Source organism: Grus americana, chromosome 31, assembly GCF_028858705.1.
Source record: "Grus americana isolate bGruAme1 chromosome 31, bGruAme1.mat, whole genome shotgun sequence".
Lineage (NCBI taxonomy): Eukaryota > Metazoa > Chordata > Aves > Gruiformes > Gruidae > Grus > Grus americana.
The window spans coordinates 938,467-950,277 of NC_072882.1; the positions used below are offsets into that span (position 1 = coordinate 938,467).

General features: G+C 50.9%; 1 protein-coding gene and 1 long non-coding RNA gene across 2 annotated transcripts in view; one reads left to right on the forward strand and one right to left on the reverse strand.

The window, feature by feature from the left end:
• The first annotated feature begins 1,142 nt into the window (after window positions 1-1,142).
• On the forward strand, window positions 1,143-7,895 carry LOC129198084 (keratin, type II cytoskeletal 4-like). Its single transcript, XM_054807130.1, has 9 exons — window positions 1,143-1,694; window positions 2,907-3,121; window positions 4,251-4,311; window positions 4,626-4,721; window positions 5,561-5,725; window positions 6,162-6,287; window positions 6,725-6,945; window positions 7,357-7,385; window positions 7,501-7,895. The coding sequence occupies exons 1-9, from the start codon at window positions 1,143-1,145 to the stop codon at window positions 7,893-7,895; spliced, it is 1,860 nt and encodes a 619-aa protein (XP_054663105.1).
• LOC129198126 (uncharacterized) overlaps window positions 6,076-11,811 on the reverse strand; it is a 44,755-nt gene continuing 39,019 nt past the window's right edge. The window contains exons 16-17 of the long non-coding RNA XR_008574432.1: window positions 8,755-8,866; window positions 6,076-6,203 (exon numbers count right to left, since the gene is read on the reverse strand). This is a non-coding gene — a long non-coding RNA (uncharacterized LOC129198126). The remainder of the gene's footprint in view (window positions 6,204-8,754; window positions 8,867-11,811) is intronic.

An 11,811-nucleotide genomic window follows, 5' to 3' on the forward strand; every position in this document is an offset into this window, starting at 1 on the left:
AATTTTAATTAAGAAGGTACGGTACCTTCTCATTAACAGACATTACTAGAATAATTTAATGTCAGATAGGTGTGTCACAGGAATACGAGGAAAAAAGTTTACTCTGGCTAACATTTCTCAACCTGTTTGTAACACTTCGCTTCACGTCTTTGTTGCATCTCCAGCTATCGTTTGCGTGAATTTGCCGTGCGCACCAGTCACATCACACCCAGATACTAAACACAATTATCACCTTCCCTCGGCACTTAATTTGATAATAAATTGCTGTCTGCAGCGAAGCGTTTCCCAGAAATGCCTTATTTTCAATTCTGGACATTCTAAGGGGCACACGAAGCCCAGCTGGACCACTGCCTCGCCTTCACGTGCATGAACCCCAAATTTTCCAGAGCGTCTGCCGCACGACCGAATTGGTCCTCGGCACCGTCTCGCGCAGTTCATGCTCCATCGATAAGGAAACCGCCAACCCCGTCCTGCTCCGCTTATCGGCACGCGAGCTGGCAAAACACGGCTCCAACCGAATCGCCTACGAGAGCCGTAGCCATACCCACGAGAGGAAGAGACGAATGCTTACGAGAACGCTCCCGACAACGTCGGTGCCGTGCTTCGACGGATACGCCTTCCTCCTCCTCCCCTATCGGCACCGGTCATTGCTCAAGATCCAGCCCTGAGCTGGCGAGAGACCCTGGAAGAGGCGGCATCGCCACGACATTTTGCAGGAGGTCCTGAAACATAATTAAACGCTGTGGTGAAACCGAACCGTAAACAAGCTATGAATAAAAACCCCTTGAATTATTTTGCTAAACTATAATTACACAATAAGGAAGCAGATTAATTAAGTAAAATATAAGTCCTGAAACTGAAGCTTGCAAGCAAAGCAGTTTATTTTAATTTCCACATTATTTCGTATGAGATACAAGTGTTTGCTGTGGGTTTAAAATGTTGGAAGCCATTCCTTGCTGCCAGGCAGACCAAACCCAGTGGATAAATTAAATTTTTGCATCTCAGGCACCTCCTGAAATGTATATAAGGAGAAGGGCTCTGCCTCAGAGAAGCTAAAGGAGATCTCCTTCTTTCACTCCCTGCTCCTCTCTTGCTCTTCTGCTTTGCCGTTACCGCTTCACCTCCCGTCCGCCCCAGCCACCATGAGTCGACAGTGCTACACCTCCAGCTCTCTCCTGGGAAGACGGGGCTTTTCCTCCGCGTCCGCTGTCTGCGGCCTCGGCAGGGGCAACAGCAGCTCAGCCTCCGTCTGCCAACCGGTGGGACGGAGATGTGGAATCGGTGGCTTCAGCAGCCGGAGCGTCTGCGACCTGGGGAGAGGGCAAAGGATTTCCTTCGGCGGGAGCTGCCGCAGCGGGGTCTACGGCGGCGCCGGCGTCGGACGTTGCGGCGTGGCTTACGGCGGAGGACGCTTTGGCGTGGGCACTGTCGTGGGGTTTGGTAACTGCGGAAGCTACGGGGGCCTGGGCGGCTACAGAGGTCTTGGGGACGGCGTGGCTATCGGAGGCTATGGCAGCGGCATCAGCATCGGCCTCGGTGGAGGTAGATCCGAAGGGATTCGGGGTGTCAGCATCCACCCGGAGCTCCTCAAGCCCCTCTGCGTGGGGGTCGACCCCGAGGAGTGCCAAGTGCGGACCCACGAGAAAGAGCAGATCAAGAACCTCAACAACCAGTTCGCCTGCTTCATCGACAAGGTGAGACCCCGCTTCCCTCCAGGCTGGCTGTTTGTCTCGTTTCTCTAGGCTCCGATGGATGGATTGTCTCTAGGGAGACAACGTCGGGAGCTCTTTCTGCTGGCACCCGGGTCTCGCAATGGTCTCTGATAGACCACGGCGGTCCTGACCCGGAGATGTTGGATCTAAGCCTTGCACCAAGGCAACCGCACCGGTATTTTAGCTTTTGATGGTCACCAGTCTGCTAAATAGCTAAACCAGGAGCGGCTCCAGGGATACAGTAAATCAAAACCTGTGAGAGCAGGGATGGACGCACAGAAATGTAAAAAGGCAAAGTAGGAACTTTTATTGCAAATGTATAATCTGACATTGCTATCACACCTCTGTAAACTCCAAAGGACTTTTGCATTTTTAAAATCGTTTGTGTGCTTCATCAAGGAGATGTAGAAAGATAGCTGCCTAGCTAAAATGAAATGAATGATCTTAACTTCTCTGTCCCTCCACTCTGTCAACGAAATGATTTGGTGATTTCCTAAACAGATGTTATTTATCCTTGTTATCTTAGCTAAGCCTAAGGGTTTTCATTGCTGTTTAGGGATGTATTATAGGGAATGATTTTTCAAGCGGCAGAGAAACCTTTGCTCTGTCTGATCTTGATTTTCTTTGTGAGTTGTTCTGCAGCTGGAAAAACCAAACCCACGTAAGAGGAGCCACTCCGCTTCCTCCCATTTGAAAAATGACTTATTCATGATCCATAAAGGTTCTCAAGTACTGGAGAGCTCTTTAATCTAGAAGTGAAAGGCATGATAAATATCCGTGGTTAGAGTTTAAATCAGATACATTCAAATGAGATCCTGGATAGAGCTCTTAGTGCTGCGGAAGACTCGTTATTGTAATCAGCCCATCAGAGGAGGCAGAGGATCCTCCATCAGCGAGTTGTCGCAGGGGAAGAGCCGGTGCTTGGTTGAACTGTGCTTTGGTCAAAGAGACGACTGGCCTCAACACAGAGCAAACGCACCGATGTTGTTCAGCCTGTGACACGAGTCCTGGGCAGGACCAGGTTTAGCTCAGAGAAGATGCCGTTCTCACTCAGGCTGCCGAGAAATCAGCACTTAACCATTCGCATTTCTGATTTTATTTTTAATTTTTCCTTTTGGAAGGGGAGAAACCCAAAGCGCCTTTGCTTGGGACAAGAGGGGGGTTGCATGACTCTCGCATCTCTTGCTTCCCCAGGTCCGGCTGCTGGAGCAGCAGAACAAGGTGCTGACCACCAAGTGGGAGCTGCTGCAGCAGTATGTCCTCCCAGCTTCCCGGAGAAACCTGGAGCCCGTTTTCGAGAACTTCATCTGCAACCTGAGGAAGCAGCTGGAGTGCGTGCTGGGGGAGCGAGAGAGGCTGGAGAACGAGGAGCGGTGCCTCAGGGACCTGGTTCAAGAGTACAAGTGCAAGTAAGTGTACGCAGAGAGAAGCTGCAGACCGGGGTGTTTGCTGGCCCGAGCGGCGTTTCTGAGCGTGAAGCCAATGCGATTGCACTGGTGGGTCCAAAAATTGGGGCACAGGGAGGGGAGCAGGGCAGGGCACACCAGTACCAGGCTGGTTTCCTGTACTGGGGTCCCACTGCTGCACCTCAGATGCTGGCGATGGACTGGGAGAGCTCTTCAACCACAATGTTTCCTTAGGGAGAGGGACGGGGAAACCACTTTTCCTCTCCCTAACGCTCCTGCGCACCGCCGCGGTTTGCCATATCAAATCTCCCACATCATCTGCGCCTCTGGCTGTCCCCGGTGCCATCCGTCCCCACAAAACCCTCAGCCTCTTTGTCTCCACCCCACGCTTTATCCACATCGTCTCCGCTGGGCTTCATCCTCTCTTCCCAGAGGGAATGTGGGAATTGTTTTTTTAATCGAACCTGCAGATATTCCTTAATGGCTCCTCGTGTCCTCTGCTAAGCCACGAACCAGGACACTTGGTGTTATACAGCACAGGAGAAAAAGAGTGATCCTTTCTCCAGAGAACTTACAGTCAAGTATCTCAGATGCTTTTTTTCTCGCTGAGCCACCACAAAGAGGTCAGACTCATAGCATCGTCTTGTGAAAGTTCTTCTAGGTGCCAGTTACTTGGTCATTATGCACTGCTTTCCTTCCCTTCGCACCTGGGAGTTTCAAAGGTTGCTCAAGCTCCTGACCTCCCTTGGGGCATTTTGGCCACCATCTCCCCATAAACAGAGCAGAGTCCTGGATGCTTCAGAAAAACATCACACAAAGCAGCAGGGCTAGAAGAACCAACCCAAGCCTTCAGCTGAGCTACACGGTTTTGCATTTCTAGTGGTTTGGCCTGATTTACTGCCACCTCACTCCAGCCACCGATACTGCTGGCGTGGACTATTTAAAACTGCTGAACAAAGCCCAGTGGGGAGGAAGGAAAGAGCAACAAAGCAAAAATCAAAAAGGAGGTACAAAGAGAATAGGGAGAGGCTCTGGTTTTAATCACCCGCCCCATGTTCTGCATTGGTCGCTCGGGTGGTGGGGACAGGGCTGCCGGGGCTCAGCATCCCACCCCTCTCCTTTCCTCCTGCAGATATGAAGACGAGATCAACAAGCGCACGGCTGCGGAGAACGAGTTCGTGGTGCTCAAGAAGGTGAGTGACACCAGGGACAACGCCGGTGAGACCAACTGAGGCGCGTGGGCAAAACCCGGGCGTGGGGTCAGGGAGAGAAATGGGGAGTCTCAGCACCATGGCACTGAGCCCTCACCGGGTAACCTCCAAAGAGAGGAGACCCAAGGAATTTGGAGAACCCTCACCGGGTTGTAAGCACATCCAACGCAAACCCAGATAGTCCTAAGGGATGGAAATGGTGAGGTTTCCACCAAATCTAACAGAAAAAAAAAGAGTTTTGCCACAGTCCCTGTTTCTCCACCTCTTTCCACCGAATACGTGGTGTCTCTCTCCAGGATGTGGACTGTCTCTACCTGACCAAGGAGGAGCTGGAGGTGAGAGTGGGCCTCCTGCGGCAGCAGCTGGAGTTCCTGAAGTGCATCTACGCCGAGGTAAGAGCTCCCGGTTCCCTGTCTGCTGCCCCGGGGACGATGCATCATCTGCTGCTCCCTCCCCCGGCCCCTCCCAGCTCTTACACCAACACTAAATGCGGGGAAAGGTATCTTTTCTGAAAATCCTGAAACTGCATCCCAAAAAAAATCTCTCTCTTTATGTGTATTTGGTAACAAACTGTTACAGACATGCTGGGAAGGCACGTTGTCTCCTGGTTGTCTCTCATTGCTGGCTGCAACGGGAGGGAACTTCTGCAAGAAAAAGCCCCTCAAATTCTCATCCAAACCATCCCTGGGAACTACTGAAACATCTCACTCTTCAAAACCCAAATATTTTTAGCACTTCACTTTTTAAGCTACGTTAATCAAAATATTTTGGTGAAAGTAACGCTTCCATCCAAAATGTAGTAAGTTCTTAACAAAACGCACAGGGGACACTTTTGTCTTCGCACCTTTTCCAGCCAAACACCTCCCAGCAGGCTGTAGGCAACGGGGCCCAAAGCACCCACCCCCGAGGGATTCACAGCCCCGAAAACCGCTGACGCAGCCAGAAACGCTGAGTTGCAACGAAGCGAGTTGCTCCACCAGGATTCCCCACCCTTCCTTAGGGAATTGCATGCAGCAATCCCACGTTATGCCACCAAAACAGGTCCCAGCTGCCAGCCCTTGCTGGAAACCAGTCACCCACCTGGAGAACCCCATGGTCTAGTTGGCCATTAATGACAGAACCCCCCAATCCTCCACCTTCTCAGCAGACCCCCCCGCCTTTGCCAAGGGTGCCTGCACGCCTGGCTTGGGCTGGTTGAGGGAAGGGGATTGACACGTGATGGGTCTTGCAGGAGAGAGCTCAGCTGGATTGCCAACTGTGTGACACCTCTGTCATCGTGCAAATGGACAACAGCCGGGACCTGGACATGGAAGGCATCATCAAGAGTGTTGAGTGCTGCTACGAGGAGATTGCCCAGAAGAGCAAGGCTGAAGTGGAGGCCTTCTACCAAACCAGAGTGAGTATTCACGCCACCAGCACAGATGGCAACGAAATCCCTTGGCCAACAAAACTCTGGGGACCATTTCTGTCCTCCTTGACGCAACTTAAGCCCACCCCACAGTGTGCAAGCATTGTTGTCTGCTAAAGAAAGTCATGCCAACCCCCCCCGCCCCCCTCAAAACTGTGGTTTAAGACTTTTCTGTAAAAACAGAGCACAGCAGATCACAGTGTTGCTTCAGAGAGGTCTCCTCTGTGCATACACATCAGGAACACCATCCCCTTCCTAAAGGGCAAACGCTCAGGACCTACCCAGGACTGTTGCCTTGTCTGGGCTGAGGTCATGTCTGGGTGCTTCCCGGGAGCACCCACGGCAGTGCAGCTCCGGAGAGTCACCACCTTCCCTGGAAGGGGCGATTCGGGCGCGTTAACGTCATCCTCTTCCCGTGCAATAGCTGGAGGAGCTCCACAGCAGCAGGGGCAAGTTCTGCGATGACCTGAGAAACAACCAGAGCGAGATAGCCGAGCTGAACAGGATGATCCAGAAGCTGCAGTGTGAGTCGGACAACGTGAAGAAACAGGTAGGACGAAGGGTTGAATGCTCCAATGGGCAGCGTGCAACTGTTGGGTGTGCAACTTCTCCAGCAAAGGGCTTTGTCCTCACCAGCTCCCACCCTGCTGAGCTGTAAAGACCGCCCCCCCCCCCAGCTTAAGCCTATATATTTGTAGCTTCTCAACTTAAGGCCGTCGATACACAAAGAAGCAGATTTATTTCTCACTTAGCTAATAAGCAGAAGACGGTTTGGCTAGAACAGTGTTTGCCGCATGCTTCCTACTGGGGTGCAGCCAACAGGTCCCCTCTCCTTCATCCCCAATAGACTTGGCCATTGCATGTGTCCAGCCTAAATCCAGAGTCCCTGGCAGTCCCTAGCTGAGAAACAAGGGGGTACACAAGGAACCTGTGAAGATGTCTCTTACTATCACCAGTGGCCACCCCTTTGCCCGTTACTGTCCACAGATCGCAGCTCTGCAGACGGCCATCTGCGACGCTGAGCAGCGGGGCGACTGCGCCCTCAAAGATGCCCGGCAGAAGCTGATTGACCTGCAGACCGCACTGCAGCAAGCCAAGGACAAGATGGCATGCTTGCTGAGAGACTACCAGGAGCTGCTGAACGTCAAGCTAGCCCTGGACATCGAGATTGCCACTTACAGGACACTGCTGGAAGGAGAAGAGAGCAGGTAGGAGCATCCCTAACGATAGTTGGCAAAACTCATCAGGAGGAGAGAGAGGCAGTGAGAAACGCTGGGTGAAGGTGGTTCCCCATGGGTGCAGAGGGGAGCATCGTCCCTGTTTCCTCCTCATCCTCCCAGGGCAGTCGGATCGCAGCGCACCGAGCGGGCTGCAGTCAGATGCCCTGCTTGCAGTACAAAAAGAGGACGGGATATTAAGATGTCTATGGGAGTTGGGGATCCAACCCCGCAGTGCTTCGGTGGGCAATTAGGACCAGCGCCTCACACCTGGGTGCACAGAAAAGCCAAAGTACCTGCGGGGCTGCCAAGGAGGCAATGGCTGGGCAGCACCTCTATTTGCTTGTAGATTTGAGGAATATTTCCCTAAATACATCTTTGAGACATTTCTTTTCTTAACAGGATATGTACTGGCAACCCTGTGAGCGTAGGTAAGCTAACGAAGCATTCCCTTAATTTCCTTAGAAGTCTTTTAAGCTTATAAGTTTCCTTATAAGCTGGGTTTTAGCTGCTCTGGGACTGACTGAGCCTGTTTTTCTCCCACAGCTGTGGTCAGCGGCGGTGGCACCGTCGGAGAGTGCCGATCCCTATCCGGAATTGGAGGCAAATGTGCCGTCAAGACAGGAGGGGCCGGTGCGGGGTTAGGGGTGGTCTCCTCCTTTGGTGTCGCCGGCACCGGCTTTAGCACCCGGAGCGTAGATTGCCTTCCCAGGGTGGGGGGTGGATTTGGGGCGAGGAGCGCGGTCAGCTGCGTGGGGCGAGAAGTCATCTCCGGTGCGGAGGGGGTGCAGTGCACCACCGGCATGGGCAACCTGGGGAACGTCGTGTGCGCTGGCGTGGAGCAGTGCAGCCCGGGAGCCGTCATCATTCCCGGGGCAGGGGTGTGCGGCACCGGGAGCAGGTACAGCACAGCCGTGCGCGTGGTCAGAACAACCCGGTAGAGACCGGGAAGCAACGACACATCGTATTTTAAAATAATCAGCATTTCTGCAATAAAACAGTATTCCCCTTCCTTCTGACAGCTATAGGGATCACACAACCATGCGCTGCCCGTGCCCACACAATTAGGCTAGTCGCTCTACCGAAAACTCTTTGCATGATCAAAACCCACCTTCTCTTGCGTGTGCTTCTTGGGGGAAACCTACGGCCAAGGTCTCGGCCAGGTGAGGTTTTCATTTCAGAGAGCCCATACCTGCCTCCACACAGCATCTTAAATCAGTCCTCTCTGCTTGACCCCTTTTCAGCAGGGATTTTTTCTTTCCCTAACGCAGCTATTGCAAAAGGATGAAAAATTTGGTCATCCCAACTTCAGAAAGAGAAGCCACATTTTAATTGTCCGAGATGGAGTTGCAGCTATTATTTAACTTCTTTAATGACACCAGAAAATCCAATTTTTCCTGTTTACGAGAGGGTTGGTAATGCTTATGTAAATTGGTCCAAGTTGCTACACCAGGTTTGGTAGAGCAGATTTTAATTACACACCGACGAGCACCTTATATTTCTGTAGTTAAATGCATGCGTTGTTTTTCCTGTGTGTGTACTAGATAGACAGATTTAACGCTTTTAATATGTAAGTGAACAGAGTTGATTATCCTTCGCTTACTCCAAACTTTCAGCTGTACCTTCAATAAACTACATGCATAATTGACGCTTTGCTTCACAGGTTTTATTTCCCTCCCAGATATTACAAAAGCACAGATATTTTTCTCAAACACGGATCTCCAAACGGGCAGGGTTGGTGGAGTTTTAACAAAGTTTTTTTCGAGACTTTGCTCTCCTTCCTGATGCGCTTTTGCATACCTTTATTCCATCCAGAGATTAGCGTGGCCATGAGGAAGTCTGGAAACGCAGGATATTTAACCGCTCGTGGGATGCGCAGCTCACTTGGGATCTCTCACGCTGTTTGGGATCTCTGGAGGCAGAACAAAAAAAGCCCTTGTTTAAAGAAATCAGTGAGAACCAGCTCTGGTAGTAACAAAAAAAGAAAATAATCCCACACCCCACCCCTGAAACCCTCTCACGAGAGCAGGCTAATTTCAGAAGAAAGCCAGAAAAAAGCGGAGCTTCCCAAAATGCAGCATCAGGCCCTTTCTTCCTCCAACGCCCCACCTTCCTTAACGCCCGTGAACTTACACGAAGGGCAGAGTCTGTAGGACGCGCCTGGACGTCCCTCGCCAACGTCCCTTGCAGGGAGGGGAAAAACCTTCTCCCACCGTTTTAGGAGACTGGGATTTAGGTTTGATCAGGTTGCCCCATCCCTCTTCTCTGCGAGGGTCCCCAGTTTCCACGGGACGGTGACCCACTGAAAGGTCTCTGTAACGCGGCTGGGAAGGGCTTGCCACGGTGGCACTCGTCACAGCTGGATGAGCAGCTGGATGCCGGGAAAACCCAGACGGTTCTACTGGCTTCTTCCCTCCCACGGCTTGCCTGGGCGCAGCCGAAAGCCCCTGAGACAATTTCGCTCTGAATTGCCCTTTGGAGAAATGTGTCTCTCCTCACCCAGTCTGGAAGCAGCACAGGGTGTGGGCAGGTTCATCTACCCCATGAAAGGCACGCTGAGGACCGGGTGTCGTAATTTATTCCCCCCACTCTCCTTCCTAGACTTCACTGCTGACGCACGGCTTGTCTGCCCCAACCTCTCCACGGCCAGAGGATGAGTTCAACCATCCTGCCAGGCTCGGTCTGTCCATGCCGGCGTGATGGTGATGAACCCACCACTGGTTCCCACTGGTTGAACGTTCGCCTCTGCTTCTCTCCCAGCACAGAGGCTGTGCGGAGCGCGGTGGATTCAGGCTCCCCATTGCCTGCGGTGCTTTTCTGATGGAAAGCAAGACGGTTTATTGGATGTGATCAGCGGGTAGCAGATCACTAATTATTTTTGAATAAATCACATACCTTAGCAACACTGTCTAGGCTGGCGGGGGGTGTGAAAGCCAAATGGATCAGCCCTTGCTGAGAGGGCAAACCCCACCCACCTAAAAGAGGATGTTTTTTGAAAGGTTATCTTCATCTTTTCTGTCTCAATGCATACAATTCGGACTTCATCTCATTTGTATGTAAATAACAAGCAGAAACACCCAAACAAGAAGCTCCCATTGCCCAAACAGCTCATAATTTATGTTGATCACCTCCCCGCAGAACAATACCCGCACGCCAATACCCAGCTGGCTCCCCAGGGTACCAAAGCAGCCCAGCAGCTCTTGCATTTCTGAGAGAACACCTTTAATCATCCCTGCCCTTCTCAACCCCCAAGTATTGCAAAACCCATGTTTTCTGCTGCCTACTTGAAAACGTTTGTGTAGAGCAGGCTAATTTGGAGGAAAAAAAAGGCCAGGAGCAAGTTTTTCAGAGGCCAAATCCTGCTCAGTGTCACCCCGGACATGCCTCTTTGTAGATCTACAGAGTCTAGTAGGGTCGATCCAAACTGACAGATGCAAAAAGCCACATCTGCCTCCGGGTATGGAGCCCACAAACCTCATCCCCTCCACACAATAAACCAGCCTGGTAAAGAAAAAGCGCGTTTTTCACCGAGCCTTTGCATCGCTCGCGTACCTTGTGGACAGTGGGCTGAAGGAAGAAGAGTGTGGGAGCCTAAAGCGACAATTCCCTCTTTCTTCTTCGCCGCCCCACCTTTAATCCCATTATATTCATTCAGCTCTAATATCTGATTCGAACCCGTTTGTCAGCTTCAGGACAATCTGCCTTTACTGGGGTCAAGAAAGCATGAAGACAATCTCATTTTCCCATCGCACCCAGGCTTTGAATTTTATGCAAATAATCAAGGCAATAGATGTTCATGAATTTCAAGTGACATCCCAGGCAGATTCAGACCAACATTTTCCAAAGAGAAGCAAGCCGACCTGCACCAACCGGGAATTTCACACTGCAATGGGAAATTCTATTTGAGTGACCCAACTCTCGCAGTTTGAGCCTGCCCAGCAGCATTTCTCTAAGGATAATCACATATTTGGTCTTCTGTATTTGGTAGAACATGAAGCACCTGCTTAATTTTTTTTCTTCCAGAGATGCCGGTGGGATTTTAGCTCGTACTTAATGGTTTTGTAGCACTGGGGCACATGACTATGTTTTGAAGGGCGTGCAGAGTCCTGTCCTGCAAATATGTTTAAGCTCCAGTCATGCACATAGCACGGGCAATGCCACCAAGACAGCAACATGCTGAAAAAGAACTGAGCTCTTAAATACGAAGAATAAAATACTCTAGACGTTGCAGTTCCACAAAGTCTGTGATGCCAGAAAATGTCACCACACCCTATTGCATTTGCTCTTTTTCCCAAGGACTCCAGGAAGTAAAATAACAAGATTTTTGTGGGAGTATTTTTCATGCTGGTTAAGTCTTTGCTTTTGGCAACATTTTGAACGGAAAGGTTCAAAGGTCTGTAAAAGAAATCATAGCTATAAAGAGCTAGAAACCCACGACCGGTTACATCTTAATGTTAGCATGCAAATAATACAGTTCCACAAAGCCGGGCAAAGTGTTTTTCAGAAAATCTGCCTCTCTCATTGAAAATGCTTCTTAGATCAAGGTGAAAATAAATTGATCACACCATCAGCTGGCTGGAAACATTGCAAAGGCAACCGCTGGGTGGGACGGAGTTGTCCTCTGGAGGTGCCAAGATCGCTAGAAAGGAAGCCTAGGAAACCTGCTGTAGACTAAATAACTAACACTAAACGGCCAAAATTCGAAGTGACATTTAAATACGGTGTCTCAGAGGAAAACCATGGATCAGAACCTCTGCGCTGGGTACTGAGTCAGCTCAAAAAGATGGTCTCTGCCTGACTAGTGTGAACAGGCAGACTGGATAAATTAGAGCCATGAAAGAGATGTCAGGCTACATG

Coding starts and splice junctions, on each gene's coding strand:
- LOC129198084 (XM_054807130.1), top strand. CDS start 1,143: ATGAGTCGACAGTGCTACACCTCCAGCTCTCTCCTGGGAAGACGGGGC. Junction 1,695..2,906: donor TCGCCTGCTTCATCGACAAG/GTGAGACCCCGC, acceptor TTGCTTCCCCAG/GTCCGGCTGCTGGAGCAGCA. Junction 4,312..4,625: donor AGTTCGTGGTGCTCAAGAAG/GTGAGTGACACC, acceptor GTCTCTCTCCAG/GATGTGGACTGTCTCTACCT.